Here is a 22,096-nt window from a genome sequence, read left to right on the forward strand (position 1 = left end):
GGGCTTCGGCTCAGCTCGGCATCGCTGTCCCCGCCAAAAGCTTCTCCCGAGCCGAGCCTACCGCTCGAATCGGATGCGGACATCACTAACAGTTTTGCTATTTTCTCTCTCTTGCTTTTTGGATCAAAAGGTGCCCTTTTTCAAGAACACCAAGAACACACACTCAAAAACCCGAAAACACAAAAACTCAAAAGTGAGGAGAATCACTTACTGGTTTTCCTCCGCCCAAAGTTTCCGCCCCAAACACACTCGGAACCACCTCGCCCACGACTGTGTCTGGTCAAAATCGGGATCGGACAACCTCTCAGACGGCGGTGAGAGAGTGGAATTCGCGGCAGGAGAGAGAGATTTCGCAGAGAGAGAGAAACTGAAGATGAAAGTGAAAGGGAAGAGAGAGAAACTGCCAATTTATACCCCCATGCAAACCGATCTCAGCCCCTCATTTCTGGCGCTTCACATGCCAGATCTTGACACCTGTCAAGCATTCAAAATACCCATAAATGAGGTGACCCTTACGTTCCCCCATGCAGAAATCAAATGTCTCTTCACCTGCCCCCGAGATATTCTGGCCAAACACAAGTCATCACTTGTTCGGATCTTCAGGAACATGGTCCTGTTGAGTTCGGCTCGGATCAAACAAAAATGCCATTCTTGTGAAGGTCATCACACTTCAGCTTCCAACCCACCACTGTCCGCTCGGATCGGAAGCTGGGGGACTCCTGTTTGTGGGTAAACCCACACCGATCCAACAGCCAATCCTGGCTGGACACGTGGCTGGTCAGACTTTGACCTCCACATCATCACTGCCCAGCACTTCCTCCGCCAGCTCGGACCGGATCTCCATGTCGGGTCCACCATGTTCGGCCCGGTCCGAACCGATGATCTTCCAGGGGATTGAGTGCCCATCTTTCCACGGTCATTCCAGTTCGGCTCGGCTCGGCACCGAAGTGACCTCCTTTCGAGTTCTAACGTCGGCCAGTTAGGGCTCGGAAGGACCCTTATCTCTCGGATCGGCTCGACTTGGAATCCCATGACCGATCCGATCGCACATAGACTTCATGTATACGCATAAGGATATATGTTCGGCTCGGCTCGGCTCTCCACCGCCATTCCCAGGATGAGCACGTTGGGATGAACCGCCACACTTGAATGCACCTGACACAAATCTTCTGACATATAGAATATCCAGTCTGCATTCATGACTACTGGGGTAGTTTGCCTGAACCTTCCAACTTTGCATTTAATGGAGCATTCATTGCAGCATTGAATGCTGAGGAGGTGAGCAGCTGAACATGCAACTAGTTCTGACCAGGCGCGTGGGTCACTGGCAACCATTCATTCACATGCAGGTATCTTACCCATCAGGTTTTCCTTTGCTTATATATATCAACTCATATGTGCAAAAACAAAAAATTATTATCAACCTACCCACAAGCACTTACACAAAAATTTCCACTCACCAAAGAGTTTACCCAACTTGCTGAGAATAACCCAGAACATTTGCCTTGTTCTTCCTATTCTCCCAAGTTCATCCTCTGTTCTTCCTCATCCACCATCAAACACCATCACTGATTTCATCATCGGAGCGTGTTTGGCTGGTACCACACCGGTCCATCTCCTTTGATCTTGTTTCTTTTGCAGGAAGATCTCAATCAACATCCACTTCATCATCCAGCAAAGCATCTGATCAGCCAGATCAGCATTTCTAAGTTGTTGCATCTACCTCACGAGAATTTGCATCAACAGGCCTAATTCCAAATTTCGCCCGAGACCTCCCAAAACCAGGGCCGGCCTTGCTCATTCTACAACAAGAAAGTCAATTTCATTGATCATTTGGCCCCTTGGTTGTTAACCTGATAAGCTAATAGGATGAAAATACGGAAGAAAATCATACTACCATGCTTGAATAAGCGTGTTTATTTCAATTCTTCATTCTTGATATCAATAATAACTAAATAAATATGAAAATGATTATACTGTTTCACAAATAACATACATAATAATTAAGTGACGATTTTCACATTCCAATTTTATACATTTGCACTCCTTTTGTTTTTATGGGTTAATAATTGAACAAATAAATGAAGAAAGATAAGGGAAATGAGTACAAGTGTACAAAATAAGAGTGTGAAAATTGCTCCTTTATGATTTTGTTAATTTCTTCCAATATCTTAATTGAAGTTTTTTTCTACTTTTTTTTTTACCTTTTGTGAGAAAAGAGGATTAGAACTTAGTATATCTCTATTAAAATAAAGAGAATATCACTAGATTAATAATTAATTGTTACATATATGCATCTAGTATGTTACCATTGATTTTTCTATCCATTCTTCATCAGTTATCTATTTAATTAAGAAATATTCTCCTCACAAGTTAACTACATGTTTCAAGCAGTTAGCCGTCACAAGAATAATACTAAAAATGATCATGCTCTTAGCATGAAAAGTCTGATTAGTCATGCTACTCTTTCATTTTTGTAGTTAAAGTGGGGGCCTTAAGGCCTAAAAAACAAGAAAAGACAAGCAGGCCACAAAACAGTTTAGCATTACCGATGGATGAAACAAATGTAGCTAAAAGTGTCTTTTTACTACCTCATATGTCACTTTGACATAAAAATTTATTACTTTAAAAATTTGTCACTCCAATAATAAATAATAAGACAAATAGTTAAAACAAATATTATTTTATCAATTCAGTAAAAGCTACTTTATTGGAATTGATGAAATAATAAAATTGTTAAATTTTTTTATTAATTAAATAGTAAGTGAGTCCCAATTTACTCTAATTTGACATGAGAGGGACTTATATGTCCCAAGATACCAACTGTGGTATCCATCTCTCTCTATCTCTCTCTTTCTCTCTCTTCCCTCCTTCTTCTCTCTTTCTCTCTTTACCGTTATATAAGTCTGCCCCTATCACAGGCAAGTAAGTTATTATCATTTGACATTGGGTCAAATATACTATAATTTTTTCTTGAGTCAAATTTGATAATGAATTTGCCTCATTTATTGAAAGCCTAAAATTTGACATGACACTACAAATAAAGTTTGTCACATCATTTGCTCCATTCATTAGTGATGCTCTTGACTATTGGCTAAGTATAGTACTCATTGAGCTCTAAGGAATGGGTCAACCATTTAATCTAATAAATGATATTCAGTTTTTTTTTATTTTTTGGGAAAATGGGCGATTCCATCTGCCACACAATTCTCATTCCACTCCATAGCATAAAGCACGATCATTAATTGGGGTTCATTATGAAACACGAATTTAGGAACCAAGACACTCTGATAGTCTGATTTCCCCACTTCCTTATATACCAGTATCCAAAACCAAATATTTCTATGAAGCTATATAAAAATACCTTATGAACAATTGTTTTATTAATTTAAACAAATTAATTACACTAAAATCACTACACATCTCTGGTTTATTTCGTTTCTTTCAATAGCTCCAGTCGGTTGGCAGTGTTGTCTTTTACTTCAATAATTGTTTGGTACAATTAATCAAATTATAAGAGGAATAAGAATAATATTGTACTTCTTGGAATTAATTTGAAACTAATTATATGAGACTTGGACTCATACAATTATCAACAATATTTTTAGATTAGATTAAGCTCCAGTCCCTTTCACTCATCTACCAGATATTCATATGGATATAAAATCAAAACAAGGAAACAAACTTAAACACATAGCTAGCCCACCTTGAAATTTTTAGATTCTCTGCCAAGCTCTAGCTCAGATAATGAAACTAAAATTTATAGTTTCAGCTTCCTTCTTTATTTGCTTCCTTTGTGCCTTATTTGCCTCTATAAGGCCTTCTACTATGGTTGAGAGTTAAAATTTGTGAACCAAACCCATTTTAGGCCTTAAATATTGTCAAAATTTTAAGTTTCACATTTTTCAACACCAACGGTGCTAAGACTCAAATTTGGATATTAGACTTCTACACCCACTTAAAATATGTCTAAAATTGATTAAGTGATTGTTAATTTATAATTTATAAACTATAATGTTTATGCAAATTATATCATTGATTAAGTGACATATATTTCTAGATTGCAAAGAGAATATGAACAAGGGTAAGACCTACACCTACTTTTCAAGCTTGCCAGAGATATTCAATGACACAAATTATGGGGTTTATCCACCATACCATTATGTGATGAAAGCATCTGGTGGACTCTTTGAAGGGTTTGCCTAGAGAAGACTTGTAATATGGGTATGTGATTCAATGCTCAAGCATAGACCCTTTTGGGCACTACATGTCTGGCATGGGGTACTTGATTTCTTGGGACATAGTGAAGTGGATTAGAGAGTCGGATACACCCAAAAACCATTTGGAAGGGCCTGAAGATAAGACATTTGGTGAGTGGATTAAAATTGGGGGTCGATGTAAGAATAGGTTCAATGGTCTAATTACAACTTTCCTGAGCCACCTACAAGTTGTACGCATGAGCATTGCAGTTCATTTGTTTAAGAATCAAGAAAAGTGGATTCGGACATTCAAGTATTTCAATGTCACTGATAATCTCAAGCCATCCAAATTGTATCATATACCTAGATAAGGTTTTTTTTTTTTTTTTGGTTCTTTTCATTATTGCTGAATTTACATAATTCAATCTGATTTTGATGATTCATTCTTGCTATAGCTCTTTCCTCTATACTATGTAATTTTTTTTAATGTGCTTTCTACTAAATTTGTATAACTGATTTGAGGTTCAAATAGGCGATGGACCTCCCATTGGGATGAATGTCTATTGCGTTCAATTGTTGGTGTTCAATTTGAGTTATTCACTTAATCTTAGACTTCACAAATAAAACACATGCATGCTAAAAAAATCTAGACTTCATTTACTAATTCCTATACCAATTGTTAATGACTGTAGAAGCCAATGTATCTATGTCAAGCTTTGAAAACATTTGAGAAGTACGCTCGTGGCTTGGATGTGTCGGTTTATAATTCTAGTGGTAGAGCACTTACTCCACAAGTGCAAGTTGGGTGCTATTGGGTCAGTGATTCAAACTGAGGTTTACTAAAACCAAAACCAAAAATTTTGGTTTTTAATTTCGGTAATTTTCAGATTCAATAATCAAAATGCCTTTATTCAATTTATGACCGCCTATGACTTAAGAATACTCTAGTCGAGATATGCAACTACCTGTCCTCTTCAATATTGCACATTAGAATTATAAGGAGTAGGAACTAATTTTGGCCAAAAGTCATCCAACCTTCTTTAGCATAATGAAATACATAGGGCACACAAACATTCCCAACACAATTTTGAAAGAATGCGCAACTCTGGAAGATTAATAATCCCGCACTAAACCCTTTCAGCAGAACATAAATATGCTAATAATGAAGAGAACAAAATCCTTCGAAAGGCATACTCGATTATGTCCTTGACATCAAAACTTAAAATTGTTGAGAGAATAAAATGGAAGGAGCAAGGGTATTGAAACGTCCCATAAGCAGAAAATATTTCTATGCATCAGTGATTGGGTACTCGAACACAACATCCTTTCCTGAAAGCTTCCGATAAACTGCAGAAAAGCTCTCCAGCTTGTATTCAGTGTTGTTTCTTTCCTTGGGGTCCAGGAAAACCTGCCCAACATAACAATCAAGGATAAATAAATATGGTAGTTTATCAAACAAAAAACTTCATAGAGCAACCCACAACAACCCATACATGAACTTCTATTAGAAATCTCTTACAGTACATATCCCACTAAACGTACTATATTCTCAATTTGTGTATGCCTGTGTCTGTCTTTTGACATCTTCGCAAGGCAAACATCTCTTGGGTAAAAGGCAATGATCAACCGCAAATGTTTCCCATTTCCAAGTGTTTATGAGTGTGTACATTTATATCAGACTAAATATTTCTTTTTCCTTCAGAAAGTCATGACAGTTTACCTTCATTATCTTGGACCCATCGAGACGATATCTGGTGCGCTTCCCAACAATCTCACCAGGCAAAACAACATCCTCCAACATTGCCTCGTGCACTGCAGTTAGAGTACGAGTGCGAGGCCGTTGAGCAGCAGAACCTTTCTTTGGAGGCCTCACTATCCTACGTGTGGCAATCAGGATCACATCCTACCACATGACAAACAAACAAAAAGGACACTATAAGCATCATCAAACACAATCAAAATATTACAAATAAATATAAAAGTGTGTATGAGAGCTTTGAATCACTTTAATTAAAATAATCAATTCAGAGAAGAAAAAAATTTAAAAAGAAATGGACTCACAGAAAAGACAAGCAAATCAAAAAGAAAAGCTAGCTAAGCAGATCAAAACTAGTAACTAAGAGAATAAAGAGATGAAAATAAAATATCCCTAATTGTAAGGCGCAAAATGTAGTGCCTAGAAACAAGTACACTAATAAATTACAATGAAAAAAAAGTCTTAGTTTATACTAGATTTTATAAAAGAGAGAACCAAAGAACATAAACCGTTAATCACCTTTCCACTGAACTTCTTCTCAAGCTCCCTCACAAGCCGAACATGGATCTTGCGATAAGCCTTCCTCAGTCTATAGGGGATATGGATAACAACAGCCTTCCGGTTCCCAGAGACATCAATTTGACTGCAGCAGAAAGGAAAAATACTACTCATACAGAAATACAATTGAAAACGGTTTATAATACATATGTATCCAGTAAAGCATTCTTACACTGCTGAATTTATATATAAATCCTTCAGGTCACTTTTGAGCTCCTGGTTTGTATTTTCCAAATCAAATATTGCCTGCAGAGGTAACAACTCACATTAATAACTAAAAGTTACAAAAATTACATGACTAAAAAGCACAATAAAAAGCTACACCGCTTACTTGTGCAACCAACTCTTCAAATTCAGTGGGTTCAGCATCCTTATCCTTGGAAATCTTCTTCCTTGACGTATACATCTTGACAAATCTGGCTAAACAGTAGCATGAAACAAAATTCGCGTTTCTGACTGACAGAGATAAAATAATTGATAAAATTTATGTTTTTGGTGAACTTGGAATAAACTTACTCCCAACAAATCTAACTGTGGCACAAAACTCAAAATATATATCAATGCATAAAGCTTTACTTGATTATTGATAGATCACAAAAATTAAAAACAAAGAGGGTGAAAAGGTGGGGATCTTTTTCTTGAACAGAAACTCGAATGTACAGGCATCAAATAAAGCATGCATTGAAATGGGAAACAATCTCCCCGATTTCAAAGTCACCCAAAAAAAAAAAAGTAGAAAACAAAGATTTTCCTTTCAAATACATTCATTATACTAATTAATGGAAAATTAGAGCAAACTAAGAAATAGCTTTCACAATTCAAACGTTATTGGAGCAAATAGTTCTGTTAGCTTGGGCATAAATTGCCGTTTGAAAACTAAAGTAAAAAAAAAAAAAAAAAAAAAGTCATTTTTAAAACTTATCGTAGCAGGCTGGCAGCCAAAGTATAGCAAATGAATTAGCTTCTTCAAAATCTAAATCACCAAAAATAAAAGCAATCTATTTTACAGAAAGAAAATTGGCTCTTATTTTTCCAGAAAGAAAATAAAGCAATTAGTACAATTTACAGAGACAATACTAAAAACCCTAAACTAAAACATCATCTATATCGAATTTAAGAAAGAAAAAAAAAAAACCGACCCACATATATATTAAAATCATGGGTTTTGAGCATTATAGCATTCGGAACGATTGCAAAAGAAGTCATGCTTATTACGGAGGAAAAAAATTAACAAAAATTTTCCTACACTTTCTCGGGAAACAGTAATGATTTGAAGGTAATAAAATGTATAGAAGAAAACGAATTGGGAAATCGATTTACCTGAAGGAGAATCGAGAGTCAGGAAGAGAAAGCTGCTTGGAGAGGCTAAAAACCCTACACTTTTGGTTCGGCAGCTCAGACAAACCCTAACGTTTGGAATAAAAATGGTTAAATGGGATAGAAAGGACGACCGGGATGACCTATTTGAACACGTGAACGGTTGGGATTAACTGGGAGCACTGTATCGAATCTTGACCGTTCGTTTTAACACATCAGATGGTGAGTATTAGTCATAAAACAGTTTCACTTTAGACCCTATATTTTTTAAGAACAATATTTGGGTCATTCTTAGGACACCTTAAGGTCACCTCACTCTCTCAAATTTTAATTGTGGCAATGTTGGTGTATGATCAAAACCGTTTATTTTTTAGATAACATATTAAAGATCATTTCTGTAAAAAATCAAATCAATCGAAAATCGGTTTGATTATATAATTGTTGTTAATTAAATAGAAAAAATAGATGATTTTTAATTAAAGAGTGATTTTTTTACCAAATCGTTAATTTTTTTTTTTATTCAATCGACAACAGTTATATAACCAAATGATTTCTGATTGAGTTAATTTTTTGTAGAGAAGATCTATAATAAGGTGATCTAAAAAATAAACGGTTCCGATTATACACCAGTATTGCCGAAATCAGAATTTAAAAAGGAGATGGGGTGACCCAAGTATTGTTCATTTTTTAAATTAACACAAACGCCCTCACACTTCCAGACCAATACCAAGTTACCAACGCCGGCACTTCCAGACCAGAGTCGGATACACCCAAAAACCATTTGGAATAAGACATTTGGTGAGGGGATTAAAATTGGGGGTCGATGTAAGAATAGGTTCAATGCTAAGTGGTCTAATTACAACTTTCCTGAGCCACCTACAAGTTGTACGCATGAGCATTGCCGTTCATTTGTTGAAGAATCAAGAAAAGTGGATTCGGACATTCAAGTATTTCAATGTCACTGATAATCTCAAGCCATCCAAATTGAATCATATACCTAGATAAGATTTTTTTTTTTTTTTCCTTTTCATTATTCCTGAATTTAGATCATTCAATGTGATTTTGATGATTCATACTTGCTATAGCTCTTTCCTCTATACTAGGTAATTTTTAGAATTAATTACTATAGGGTGCATGTTATGCATCATATTTAATCTCTAGTGCACCAATTAATTTTATTTAACAACAAGGTAACTATTAGTTGTATTGCAAGAGATAATGTCAGCTGGCTTATTTTGAAATATAGTCAATTGCCATTTTATTTCTTATTTTTTGTCTTTCTCTTTTCTCTTCTCTCTCTCTACCCGCTATGTCTCTCTTCATCATCTTCTTGTTCTTCTTCTTCCCAGATCTGGAACTTTTTTTTTTTTTGTCAAAAGATCTGGAACTCAGATCTAGAAAAATATTGAAATTATGAACTGAAACTGTGAACTGAAATTGCAAAATGAAAATGCAAACTGCAACTTTAAACTGAAACTGAGATTTTTTGAGTTTGTTAACTGTATCAGACAACTAAAACTGCGACTTTATAAGAGTGTTATCCATAACTAAAACTGAGAGTAAAAACTGAAACTATGGTGAAAATTAAAACTACACGTAAAAATCGAAAGTTTTTACGATTAAATTTATTTGCATAGTGCTGAAGCTGTTTTGGGTTGTGGATGAGTTTATGTTACCTGTAAATTAAATTTGTGGTTCTAAGTGGGTTGATGTTACCTGAATTTATGGTTATTGGTGAGTTGATGTTACCTTAAAATTAAATTTGTGAGATTTGGTACTTTTGGTTAACTTTTTGGGTGGTACATTACCTTAAAGTTAATGCACTCTTTTTTTTATGTGCTTTCTACTAAATTTGTATAACTGATTTGAGGTTCAAATAGGCGATGGACCTCCCATTAGGATGAATGTCTATTGCGTTCAATTGTTGGTGTTCAATTTGAGTTATTCACTTAATCTTAGACTTAACAAATAAAACACATGCATGCTAAAAGAATCTAGACTTCATTTACTAATTCCTATACCAATTGTTAATGACTGTAGAAGCCAATGTATCTATGTCAAGCTTTGAAAACATTTGAGAAGTACACTCGTGGCTTGGATGTGTCGGTTTATAATTCTAGTGGTAGAGCACTTACTCCACAAGTGCAAGTTGGGTGCTATTGGGTCAGTGATTCAAACTGAGGTTTACTAAAATCAAAACCAAAAATTTTGGTTTTTAATTTCGGTAATTTTCAGATTCAATAATCAAAATGCCTTTATTCAATTTATGACCGCCTATGACTTAAGAATACTCTAGTCGAGATATGCAACTACCTGTCCTCTTCAATATTGCACATTAGAATTATAAGGAGTAGGAACTAATTTTGGCCAAAAGTCATCCAACCTTCTTTAGCATAATGAAATACATAGGGCACACAAACATTCCCAACACAATTTTGAAAGAATGCGCAACTCTGGAAGATTAATAATCCCGCACTAAACCCTTTCAGCAGAACATAAATATGCTAATAATGAAGAGAACAAAATCCTTCGAAAGGCATACTCGATTATGTCCTTGACATCAAAACTTAAAATTGTTGAGAGAATAAAATGGAAGGAGCAAGGGTATTGAAACGTCCCATAAGCAGAAAATATTTCTATGCATCAGTGATTGGGTACTCGAACACAACATCCTTTCCTGAAAGCTTCCGATAAACTGCAGAAAAGCTCTCCAGCTTGTATTCAGTGTTGTTTCTTTCCTTGGGGTCCAGGAAAACCTGCCCAACATAACAATCAAAGATAAATAAATATGGTAGTTTATCAAACAAAAAACTTCATAGAGCAACCCACAACAACCCATACATGAACTTCTATTAGAAATCTCTTACAATACATATCCCACTAAACGTACTATATTCTCAATTTGTGTATGCCTGTGTCTGTCTTTTGACATCTTCGCAAGGCAAACATCTCTTGGGTAAAAGGCAATGATCAACCGCAAATGTTTCCCATTTCCAAGTGTTTATGAGTGTGTACATTTATATCAGACTAAATATTTCTTTTTCCTTCAGAAAGTCATGACAGTTTACCTTCATTATCTTGGACCCATCGAGACGATATCTGGTGCGCTTCCCAACAATCTCACCAGGCAAAACAACATCCTCCAACATTGCCTCGTGCACTGCAGTTAGAGTACGAGTGCGAGGCCGTTGAGCAGCAGAACCTTTCTTTGGAGGCCTCACTATCCTACGTGTGGCAATCAGGATCACATCCTACCACATGACAAACAAACAAAAAGGACACTATAAGCATCATCAAACACAATCAAAATATTACAAATAAATATAAAAGTGTGTATGGGAGCTTTGAATCACTTTAATTAAAATAATCAATTCAGAGAAGAAAAAAATTTAAAAAGAAATGGACTCAAAGAAAAGACAAGCAAATCAAAAAGAAAAGCTAGCTAAGCAGATCAAAACTAGTAACTAAGAGAATAAAGAGATGAAAATAAAATATCCCTAATTGTAAGGCGCAAAATGTAGTGCCTAGAAACAAGTACACTAATAAATTACAATGAAAAAAAAGTCTTAGTTTATACTAGATTTTATAAAAGAGAGAACCAAAGAACATAAACCGTTAATCACCTTTCCACTGAACTTCTTCTCAAGCTCCCTCACAAGCCGAACATGGATCTTGCGATAAGCCTTCCTCAGTCTATAGGGGATATGGATAACAACAGCCTTCCGGTTCCCAGAGACATCAATTTGACTGCAGCAGAAAGGAAAAATACTACTCATGCAGAAATACAATTGAAAACGGTTTATAATACATATGTATCCAGTAAAGCATTCTTACACTGCTGAATTTATATATAAATCCTTCAGGTCACTTTTGAGCTCCTGGTTTGTATTTTCCAAATCAAATATTGCCTGCAGAGATAACAACTCACATTAATAACTAAAAGTTACAAAAATTACATGACTAAAAAGCACAATAAAAAGCTACACCGCTTACTTGTGCAACCGACTCTTCAAATTCAGTGGGTTCAGCATCCTTATCCTTGGAAATCTTCTTCCTTGACGTATACATCTTGACAAATATGGCTAAACAGTAGCATGAAACAGAATTAGCATTTCTGGCCGACAGAGATAAAATAATTGATAAAATTTATGTTTTTGGTGGACTTGGAATAAACTGACTCCCAACAAATCTAACTGTGGCACAAAACTCAAAATATTATATATCAATCCATAAAGCTTTATTTGATTGTTGGTAAATCACAAAAATGAAAAACAAAGGGAGTGAAAAGGTGGGGATCTTTTTCTTGGACAGAAACTCGAATGTACAGGCATCAAATAAGGCATGCATTGAAATGGGAAACAATCTCCCCGATTTCAAAGTCACCCAAAAAAAAAGTAGAAAACAAAGATTTTTCCTTTCAAATACAATCATTATACTAATGAATGGAAAATCAGAGCAAACTAAGAAAAAGCTTTGAAAACGTTAATGGAGCAAATAGTTCTGTTAGCTTGGGCATAACTTGCCGTTTGAAAACTAGAGTAAAAAAAAAAAAGGTCATTTTTAAAACTTATCGTAGCAGCCAAGGCCCAAAGTATAGCAAAGGAATTAGCTTCTTCAAAATCTAAATCACCAAAAATAAAAGCAATCTAAGATGCATATATCAACTCCAGTTAGTTTATCTTTTTTTTCCAGAAAGAAAATAAAACAATCAGTACAATTTACAGAGTCAATACTAAAAACCCTCAACTAAAACATCATCTATATCGAATTTAAAAATAAAATTTTAAAAAAAAAAAACGACCCACATATATATATTAAAATCATGGGTGTTTTAGCATTATAGCATTCGGAACGATTGCAAAAGAAGTCATGCTTATTACGGAGGAAAAAAATTAACAAAAATTTTCCTACATTTTCTCGGGAAACAGTAATGATTTGAAGGTAATAAAATGTGTAGAAGAAAACGAATTGGGAAATCGATTTACCTGAAGGAGAATCGAGAGTCAGGAAGAGACAGCTGCTTGGAGAGGCTAAAAACCCTACACTTTTGGTTTCGGCAGCTCAGAGAAACCCTAACGTTTGGAATAAAAATGGTTAAATGGGATAGAAAGGACGACCGGGATGACCTATTTGAACACGTGAACGGTTGGGATTAACTGGGAGCACTGTATTGTGAATGTAATCTTGACCGTTCGTTTTAACACATCAGATGGTGAGTATACTAATCAAACAGTTTCAGTTTAGACCCTATATTTTTAAAATTCAGACAAACGCCTCTGATGTCTTATTATATTATAAGGTTGGTTGGGGTGTGTTTGGATCTGGAATTGGAAGATGAAATTTGGGGTCAACTTGAGATTTCAAATTCCTTTTTCTAAAGTACCTTATTTGGGAACCAAATTTAGAGATTTGTCAAATTCTAGTGGAATTTGATAATGAAATTTGAGAGTCCAAAATCTCATATCAAAATTTCTTTGTTTCCTTTTACGAAGGTTATATTTACTAAAACAATTAGTTTTTTTATCAATAATTGTCGTCTATAAGTTTGAATTCATAACATACTCAAAACGAAAAAATTGTGTATCATCCATTAGGTCAAATGGTTATTGAAAAAAAAAAAATATTTCAAAGAGAGATATGGAGAAATTAAATTTATTTTTTCAAATATTTTATTTTACTTTTTCAAAATATTAATTTTCACACAAATTAAAGAATAAGGACCACAAAGTGTAGTTTCTTTTTCTAATTGTGCAATAAACAAAGAACAATATTTCCTCTAATCCCTTCTCATAAGAGCATGTATGTTTTTGTCTTTTTTATTTTAAATAAATAAAAAATTAATTTATAAATTAAATGAAAATACAAAAAAGCATGTGCTTTTGTGAGAGGGTATTAGAGGAAGTATTCTTCATAAGCAAAAGAGTGATACTATTTGCACACTTTTTTTTTTTTTTTCTTTTTGCTTACCATTTTCTCACATTTTCTCACTTCACACCCTCAAACTCCTCGTACAATTGAATTTTCTCATACACACCTCATCTCAATTACCATAATATCCATCAACTCCAAAAAGAAAAAAACACACTCAGCCCCTCCCCTCCCTCACCCCAATCACCTCCATCCCTCCCTCCCTCACCGAACCACCTCCCCCCTTTCACCCGACCCACCCAGCAGTCTCTCTGTCTCTTTCTCTCTCTTTTTCCCTTTCTATCTCTTTCTCCTCCATACCGACAACCAACTCGCAGCTCACGCCAATATTAATCCCAGTAGCTAGTTTGTCTTCTTTGCTTTATTGCATTTGATCCCATGCTTTTCTTCTTCTCTTCGCTAAATTCCATCCTGCTTTTTTGTCTTGTGTTCAGATCGATCGAACCAAACAAACTCAACTTTTTCTTTATCTTCTTGTTATAGATTGAGATAGGGAAATACAACTTTTTAGCCTTTTGGGTGTTGAACTGAAAGATGGGTACTGGTTGAAACAAGCCTTTTGCACTACAATCTCTCGAGATACAGAGCAATGCAGAGTATCAGAGAAGCAACAACAACAGAGAAGTGGAAGCTCAAGCCCAATGAGCTATACCCGACTGGGATTTTTCTCTAGTGGTGGTGACAGCAGAGCTAGTAACCCCTCCACTCCGCGGTTGCAATCTCAAGCGGTGTCAAGCCCAAGTTTACGGTGCCGAACAACTTTAGAACAAGCACTAGTACTAGTGTTAGTGAGAGTCCAAGAGTGGTTAAATGCAAAAGCACTAGTACTCCCAAGATAATAGTCCCCAAAAGCCCTAGAACGTCCTTACTGGGTGGCTCTAACCCAACTTCTCCTCGAACCCTCTTAAGCTCTCCCTCTTCAAGAATAGCTTCAAATTTCGAGTAAGTCTTAATTAATTAGTACCCAATGATGCGTGAGTTGCGAGCTTCAATGATGGGTGGGTCAGTTGAAAGGGGGGAGGGAGGAAGACAGAGAGCTTCAATGTTGGCCGAGATGAGAGTTTCTGATCGGGCCAGACATACTGAGAAAATAAGAGAGGAGAATCGGAATGAGAGAGAGGAAAATAGAGAGATTGGGTGTGTGAATTGGTCTTTTCACATTAGGGTGTAATTTTGTAAATTTATTAATTAAAAAATAGAAGTGTGTGAAAAGAAAATGAATGACATGCAAATAACAGCACTCTAAACAAAATCCACACCATTATTGGATAGCCTAATTAAAATGGCTGTAATCCAGCACCCAAGTACGATTCTCATTTCCCTACTAAAAAAACAAAATCTGCACCGATGCTAACAAGTCACGCAACGAAATGAAGCGGCAATCGAATCTCAGCCACCGAATCTCTCGCGAAAACGTCATTTCACGGTCTACTCCCGTCTTTCTGGTAAATCCAGTCCACGGCGTAGTCAAAATCCCTCTTTCACACCTACCCCTCCATCTCACCAACCAATAAAAACCCGCCACGCAATCCCACCCTCCAATCAAATTCCAAATTCGACCCCTCTACTCTGCGCTCTGCCGCAGGTAATCACATCAAACCCGGTACAGTGGCTGGCTCTTCGAGTCTTTTGACCCAAGGCCTCACTCTTTTCTTGCGCACCACACTCCCTAAAAACCCACAATTTATATTCACTCTCTATTCACTCTTTCTTCACCATTCAGCAGTGAACCGGCGATTTCAGGGTTTGTCGGCGATCCTCCGTCTCTGTAAGATTGACTCTCTCTCTCTGAATCTTGCTTTAGCTCTCAGCGTATATGTATTTGAGCTTCATTTCAAAGTCATAATAATCAAATCTAATTTATTTTCGCTTATGCGATTGATTTTTTTTATTTGTTAGAAAGACCAATGTGGGTGTTTCGGTTTTTGGATCGTTTCTGTTAATCTGTGAGTTGGGTAGTCTGTTTGTGAGCAAATATTGAAGGACCCTTGAAAGGCGCTCTCTGATTTGGTTGGGATGGTGTTAGAGGGTGATTTTACTTGTGTTTTTGACTTTGGTGTGAGTTTGAATGGACCCAGTTACCCTTTTCACACTTTGAAGCCTATGCTGGTTTGCTGCGTTAGTATGGGTCAGATTTGGTTTTGAATTTTATTTGGGTTACTGGGTTTATAAGAAGTTTAGGCTCCGTGGCATTGTGGGAGCTAATTTGAAGTGATCTTATAGGCACTGGAATGACCAAAGGTTAGTGGTGTTGTATGAAAGAACAATTGGGTGCTGAGATCTCAGAGTTTTGGTTAAAATTATGTAGACTAAGGTCTGTGGAAAACTAGTATCCATTATATCCTTTATGCGCTTCAGTGAGATATTAATCTTATCTTACTCCTGTAAAATAGGTTATCAACTAGGAATTTATTGGTTTCTTTATGCTGAGGCATCAAAAGTTTAATATATCGTCGATTTGAAAAAGTCCTTATGTTTCCATTAGAATCATTTTAAGTGCTCTGATATTGTAAAAATGTGTTTTTTTTCCTTCTTTGCTGATGACCAATATACCCTGCTAAAAACTGTTAACTTTTGCTCCAATGTCCCATGCACAAAGATAAGTTAGAACACAAATATTTGTACATCTAATATGTTGGTGCATTGCATTATTATTATTTTTTCTGGTGGGTAGTGCATTGCATTTATTATTGCGTTTTCATGCTTTTGCTTCTTTAATATAAATTTTCCCATCAGTACCAGTATCCTTCTTGCATAATTCAAACTTTATTTGTATTAGCTACTCATGTTTTCTCACTTTTGACCTTAGGGTTTAACACCTATTTTTTTTCCAGTTCTTAGTAACAATGGGCAGCAGTCCAGCACCATTTTCAGATATCGGCAAAAAAGCAAAAGGTACCAAGTTTCAGATTTTCTGCGTGAAAATTAACAAGCAAAAGTTTATGTAGATATTTTTTTTCGTTGGCTTAAATGCATGGACCATAGTTTGTGCCAAAACAGCTTTAAATATAATGTTGTAATAGCCAAAAGTGGAAGCCACATATTGGCAGAGACAAATTTTTAATGTAGCTTGTTGTTCTCTTTACTTGCTTTGTGTTCTCATAGAATTTTTTATTTCTCGTCTCATGTTTGATGATTAAATGTTGTTTTTTTCTTTTTGAGCTGCAGTATTTTTCTTTCAAGTAGTAATTTAAGATGTTCATAATGTTCCTTGCCTTTTTGCAGACCTCTTGACCAAAGATTACAACTTTGACCAAAAGTTTACCTTGTCAGTCGTGGGCTCTACTGGGCTGGTATTATCTAATTCCACTTTCTAAATTTTAGGTTCTTTCTTCCAGTTTTTAACTTCTTTTTTTCATTTTAGCTGTTTGATTTGTTTACTGGAGAGTTAAACATTTATGCTTATGTTGTTATATTCGACTCTTCCATGGCATGGCAGAGTTCTGTAGTTGATCTTTAGTTATTTAATTATAAAATACAAATAATTGTTACTAGCCTCAGCAAAAAGAAGAGTAATGGTTGTTTATTACATTCCTTTCCTTTTCCTCGAATATTTATTTGTCAAAATTCAACAAGAATGTTGGATATTATCAAAACAGTTAATCAGTGTAAGCCTTTCTGTAAACAAACTCTCAGAGATTCTACATTCAAGTTCTAATAACCAACAGTTTACTTCTGTTGATCTGTGTGGCAGTGGCAAAGGTACTTTGTACAGATAAGTACATCTGGCATTAAGACAAGTTTGAGTGCATGGCTAGAGCTGAGAATTTTATTAGTGTCAGATGCATGCCTCAATATGTAGTTCTTCAGTCAATTTTAATTTTTGTCGTTCCCAGAATCTGTTTGCCAAGATTCCTGTAATAATGTCTTAAATTGACACGAAAGTTTAGATATGTTATTGCCCACATTTTATTCCACCCACTTATTCTTACCGGCCTGCAAAAAGAGCTTCAGTTTTCACTATATTTGTAATGTTGTTTTCCACGGTTTGTTATTACTTTCTAGAGCTTGTATTTGTATTTACCTTTCCCAACATTTTTTTTTCTTGTGGTTGGGACTCCTTTTCATAAGCCATATAAATTGTATGGCAATGAATTTCAAATTTTATTCTATGCATCCCTCCTTCCGTAACTCTCTCATCATTGTCTTACTTCTAGGCTATGTATCTTGACTAAACTTTTCTACTTTTTTTCACAGCCCTTTAGTAACTTGTAACCTGTAATGCTCATCTAAGCGAATTAAAATGAGAGACAAGTGAGGGACATTTCATTTAATGGTTGGCTTTAACACAATTGTGAAATCAATACTTCATTGAAGAAAATCCAACCCTTGAATGTGTTGTCCCTCATTTTAAGTCACTTAGGTGAGCATCGCTCATTTTAAGTCGCTTAGCTAATTATTCTTCTCTTTGGGTGTTTATGTGCATGCAGTTCTTTGTTGTCATTCATCATATTCGTTTATGTTTTCTTTTTATTTTTCATTTTGATATGGTAATGATGCCGAGTATTTCTCTCTGCTATGTATTCTACAAGTACTTTTCCATCTTAAGTGGTTAGCAAAAGAATTTGTGTATTTGGGCGTTGAAGAAATGTGAGAAACTAATGGAGGCATAGACTAAGAAATATATCTGCTATATATTTTTGTTTGCTCTTAGAAATTGATTTATTTTTCTCCATTCAGTTATGATGACTAATCTGGCTTTTTATCTTCAATATGGCAGGGACTTACAGCTAATGGTTTGAAGAGGGATCAAATTTTTGTTGGTGATATAAATACCCTGTACAAGAGTGGTAGCACTACTGTGGATGTGAAAGTTGATACTTATTCTAATGTAATAATTTTATTTTTGAAAAACTCTTTTGAATTTTCCATGTATCTATTTAGAGTATAATGCATATTCTCACTGTAATTGTGAGTATATTTGGCTAATGGTCCACTTTTTGCGTTTATGGCATTTCTGGATGTATTTCATATATGACCTCAACTGTATCTTTAATTTTATGCTTTTAATTCTTTCCAGGTGTCTACAAAAGTGACTGTTAGTGATGTCTTGCCAAGCATGAAAGCCGCTTTTAGCTTCAGAATACCCGATCACAAATCTGGCAAGGTCAGTGAAATTCAGCTTATAGAACAGGGAAAAAAATTGAATAACGCAGAAAAAAAATCATGGTCGTAGAGCTGTAGGATATGTGGTTTCCTCTGTGTCCGTATTTTGGGTCCTTGCAAACAGTAACTGTGTTTCCAGAATTCTCTTTTCTTTTTTTTTACTATATATATTTTGTTTGGACTCCAAACAGTTGTTAATCTCATTACAGCTCCCTGTAGCCCAAACTTGCTTCTTTTATTGTCAACGCCTGCTTTAATTTATGTCAATTTCAGATTCATGGAATTGTCATTAGAATTCTTTTCTTTTTTCTGGGGGGTGGGCATCCCAATTGTGGTTGTGGGATCCACCCCAGTATGGCTGCTCAGCTCCCCCCCCCCCCCCCCCCCAAAAAAAAAAGAGGGTATAAAAAGTTTTTTTTTTAATTATCAAGTCATGTATTCTTATAGATTATGTACACCTAGCTCACGCATCTAGCTCATTTCTTGATGCTGGCTATAAATAATCTCATTTCTGTGTAAATTTATGTTTAGAGAGACATTTCATTTTTAGATGTGAAGTCGTATTTTATAACAGGATGATGTATCCTAGCTCACACATCGAGCTATCAATAAACTAGTTTCTCCCGCAAATTTAGCTTTTAGAGACATGTTTGTGTGTGCAATTATTAAATTCAGGATTATATTATTTTAAAGATGGTGGCTCCTAATGGTATAATGCGAAAATCAATGTCAAATTCAGGATTGCTGGCAAATTCTTGACTCTATTTCTTCATGTAATTGCAGCTGGGCGTGCAGTACCTTCATCCTCATGCAGCCATTGAGTCCAGCATTGGCCTGAACCCAACCCCTCTTCTAGAACTATCAGCAACAATTGGAAGTAAGGATTTTAGTGTGGGTGGTGAAATTGGATTTGACACAGCATCCTCTTTGTTGACCAAATACAATTATGGGATTAGCTTGAACAAGCCAGATTTCTCCGCAGCACTTTTGTTGTAAGTCTTGATCAAACCTCAGTTTCCTTGTTTGAAAAAGTAATTATGCCTGTTTCTTTCTTCCTGTTCTAAATTTTATGTTTCTGTGGATCCATGACCTCCCTGGAATTCCTGTCGCACCCCTCATTTACTTATAAAAAATTTACTTTACATGTGAATTTGTTTCTTCATGTCTGTATTTCTCGAATATGTCTGTTATAATAAATTCACAGCATGTTATCATAAGTTAACATGAGAGTTTTGATGTGTCTGATATGGGCGTGGTGAGTCATTTTTCCCAAGTCATTATTATGCTACTTATCTTGGTGCTAGTTAGGAATCCATTGGTTGGATCCCTCATTCTCTTGCAATTATAGAGTGCAAGGTCTTACAAAAATACTCTTGTTTCAAATTATGGCATAGATTGCAGTTCCTATAGGCCAAATGATTAAAGAATCCCAAGCCCCACAAACTCCCACCTATAGTTGACTGAACCTCAGATCCCACTTCCAATAAAGGATGCATGGTTTTTGGACCTTGGATTTTATGTCTTACAATTTAAAAAATCACGATTTTAGAAGATTCTATTGCTTAGTTCTCTTAACCAAGTTTTCAGGCAATTATCAATGTTTTCCTCTGCATGGATATCTATGATTGGACTAACTCCTTCCCTGTGCCATTGATAGTTTAAATGTCCCGGTGGCGAGGATACATATGTAGTAGTTACACTAAGTTTATTTAACTGTGTTAATTGCTTAATGCTTTGGCATTGAAACTGGAGCGCATGTTTGTTGATGCAGGACGGACAAAGGACAAGTGTTGAAGGCATCGTACATTCATGCCATTGACTCATGCAATGGAACTGCAGTTGCAGCCGAACTGACCCATAGATTTTCCACCTTGGAGAACAGTTTTACCCTGGGAAGCTCTCATGTACTTGATCCATTCAATGTGGTAAAAACACGATTCTCCGACAATGGGAAAGCTGCCATGCTATGGCAGCGTGAATGGAGACCAAAATCACTAATCACTTTCTCGGCTGAGTATGACTCAAAGGTGGTTAACGCTTCCCCAAAGTTAGGTCTTGCCCTTGCACTCAAGCATTGATGTGTGCACTTTGGTCTTTGCTCTGCAAATTGGAAAACCTTTGATCTTGTTAAATTTTTTTCCCCTGTAGTCAAGGAGTATATTGGAAAACTAAAAGATTCGGTGTACTGATAAATGTTTTACAGCATTGTTTGGGAGTTGGACCCAGTTTTGGAAAAATCTATATGGATAACAGTTGGTCTTTGAATTTCCTCAATTGCCGAAGCTGTGTGTATTTCTGTTTCCGGTTCAAAATTTTTTATGTTAATGATGAATGCCTAAGCCTACTGCGTATTTGCTTTGTCATGTCTAGTAGAGTTCTCTTTAATTTATTTGATTCCCTAGTGCTGAACTTGGAGAAACTCCATTTTGAGCTTCTTGCATTTTTAACTCTTAAGATTACTCTTTCATATGTACGGATGTACTTGATCCACTTTAGTACATGCCCTTAAAAAACCAATTTTAACATAAATGAAAATAGAATAGCCGGAATGGATTAAAGTGAGAAAATTAGAAAAGTTTAAAGACTTTTCGATTTAAAAAACCAGTTGGAGGACTAAAGTGATTATCAAAGAAAAGTTTAAAGACTACTGCTCCAATTAAGCCTACATATGGTATAAAGTATTTGTCATAAATATAGAAAAAATGTTATATGCTATATTAAATTAGATCAAATTATTATTATTTGGATCTATTAACATTTATATGGACAATGCTTAGGTTCTCATGTTTAAGGATGAACATTGTCTTCATGGCCAAATCAAATGAGCCTCATTATGAGAGAGAAAAGAGAGTTGAGATGATGGATCTCATGCTCATTTGATTGGCCATGAGGACTCAAGCATTGCTCCATCTATATTGATTTTGTTAACTTAACCGGTCATTTAATAAGTGGGGCTACCTAATTAACACCTAAGCAGTAAGAGTATCTCTAAGACTCTAACATACTTTTCAAATGATTTTGGATGCTTTATTTGGTTTGACACGTAGGAAAAATTTATTCTAACAAACCCTTCAAAGTAAAGACTCAAGATCAACTAATCAAATTTGAAAAGTGAATTAGGCTCTTCAAATTAATTTATTATTAATTTAAAAGTTGTTTAAACGTTTAAAATTTAATATAATCATAATAAAAATCAAATTTTGTTTAAATTTAAAAAGTCTATTATAGTGAA

General features: G+C 35.5%; 3 protein-coding genes and 1 pseudogene across 5 annotated transcripts; 2 read left to right on the forward strand and 2 right to left on the reverse strand.

The window, feature by feature from the left end:
- The first annotated feature begins 2,791 nt into the window (after nucleotides 1–2,791).
- LOC147293538 (uncharacterized) lies at nucleotides 2,792–8,835 on the forward strand (annotated as a pseudogene).
- LOC147293539 (small ribosomal subunit protein eS7-like) lies at nucleotides 5,285–7,931 on the reverse strand. Of its 3 annotated transcripts, none has more exons than XM_086231319.1 (6): nucleotides 7,834–7,931; nucleotides 6,845–6,929; nucleotides 6,686–6,759; nucleotides 6,475–6,598; nucleotides 5,920–6,102; nucleotides 5,285–5,607 (listed from the first exon to the last, which is right to left on the reverse strand). In XM_086231319.1, the coding sequence occupies exons 2-6, from the start codon at nucleotides 6,917–6,919 to the stop codon at nucleotides 5,488–5,490; spliced, it is 576 nt and encodes a 191-aa protein (XP_086087445.1). In that variant the 5' UTR covers nucleotides 6,920–6,929; nucleotides 7,834–7,931; the 3' UTR covers nucleotides 5,285–5,487. The 3 variants fall into 3 exon arrangements, with proteins under 3 accessions (XP_086087445.1, XP_086087444.1, XP_086087446.1); XM_086231318.1 differs by having other exon boundaries at nucleotides 6,845–6,933; XM_086231320.1 differs by having other exon boundaries at nucleotides 6,845–6,969; nucleotides 7,834–7,918.
- A 1,449-nt stretch (nucleotides 8,836–10,284) lies between the features above and the next one.
- On the reverse strand, nucleotides 10,285–12,938 carry LOC147293540 (small ribosomal subunit protein eS7-like). The gene is made up of 6 exons (XM_086231552.1): nucleotides 12,816–12,938; nucleotides 11,824–11,912; nucleotides 11,665–11,738; nucleotides 11,454–11,577; nucleotides 10,899–11,081; nucleotides 10,285–10,586 (listed from the first exon to the last, which is right to left on the reverse strand). Exons 2-6 carry the CDS (start codon nucleotides 11,896–11,898, stop codon nucleotides 10,467–10,469), a joined length of 576 nt encoding a protein of 191 aa, XP_086087678.1. The 5' UTR covers nucleotides 11,899–11,912; nucleotides 12,816–12,938; the 3' UTR covers nucleotides 10,285–10,466.
- A 2,439-nt stretch (nucleotides 12,939–15,377) lies between these two features.
- Nucleotides 15,378–21,129, forward strand: VDAC4 (voltage dependent anion channel 4). The gene is made up of 7 exons (XM_086232141.1): nucleotides 15,378–15,526; nucleotides 16,593–16,653; nucleotides 16,984–17,051; nucleotides 18,479–18,589; nucleotides 18,779–18,865; nucleotides 19,648–19,856; nucleotides 20,636–21,129. Exons 2-7 carry the CDS (start codon nucleotides 16,605–16,607, stop codon nucleotides 20,940–20,942), a joined length of 831 nt encoding a protein of 276 aa, XP_086088267.1. The 5' UTR covers nucleotides 15,378–15,526; nucleotides 16,593–16,604; the 3' UTR covers nucleotides 20,943–21,129.
- Nucleotides 21,130–22,096: the final 967 nt, after the last annotated feature.

This window comes from Dryas octopetala, chromosome 2 (genome assembly GCF_963921425.1).
Source record: "Dryas octopetala chromosome 2, drDryOcto1.1, whole genome shotgun sequence".
NCBI classification, from domain to species: Eukaryota; Viridiplantae; Streptophyta; class Magnoliopsida; order Rosales; family Rosaceae; genus Dryas; species Dryas octopetala.

Excerpts from the sequence above, each read along its gene's own strand:
- LOC147293539 (XM_086231319.1), bottom strand. The coding sequence starts at position 6,919 with ATGTATACGTCAAGGAAGAAGATTTCCAAGGATAAGGATGCTGAACCC. Across the intron at positions 6,760-6,844 it reads TTGAAGAGTTGGTTGCACAA|GCAATATTTGATTTGGAAAA; the intron begins GTAAGCGGTGTA and ends TTACCTCTGCAG. Across the intron at positions 6,103-6,474 it reads AGAAGAAGTTCAGTGGAAAG|GATGTGATCCTGATTGCCAC; the intron begins GTGATTAACGGT and ends GTCATGTGGTAG.
- VDAC4 (XM_086232141.1), top strand. The coding sequence starts at position 16,605 with ATGGGCAGCAGTCCAGCACCATTTTCAGATATCGGCAAAAAAGCAAAA. Across the intron at positions 16,654-16,983 it reads TATCGGCAAAAAAGCAAAAG|ACCTCTTGACCAAAGATTAC; the intron begins GTACCAAGTTTC and ends GCCTTTTTGCAG. Across the intron at positions 17,052-18,478 it reads TCGTGGGCTCTACTGGGCTG|GGACTTACAGCTAATGGTTT; the intron begins GTATTATCTAAT and ends TCAATATGGCAG.
- LOC147293540 (XM_086231552.1), bottom strand. The coding sequence starts at position 11,898 with ATGTATACGTCAAGGAAGAAGATTTCCAAGGATAAGGATGCTGAACCC. Across the intron at positions 11,739-11,823 it reads TTGAAGAGTCGGTTGCACAA|GCAATATTTGATTTGGAAAA; the intron begins GTAAGCGGTGTA and ends TTATCTCTGCAG. Across the intron at positions 11,082-11,453 it reads AGAAGAAGTTCAGTGGAAAG|GATGTGATCCTGATTGCCAC; the intron begins GTGATTAACGGT and ends GTCATGTGGTAG.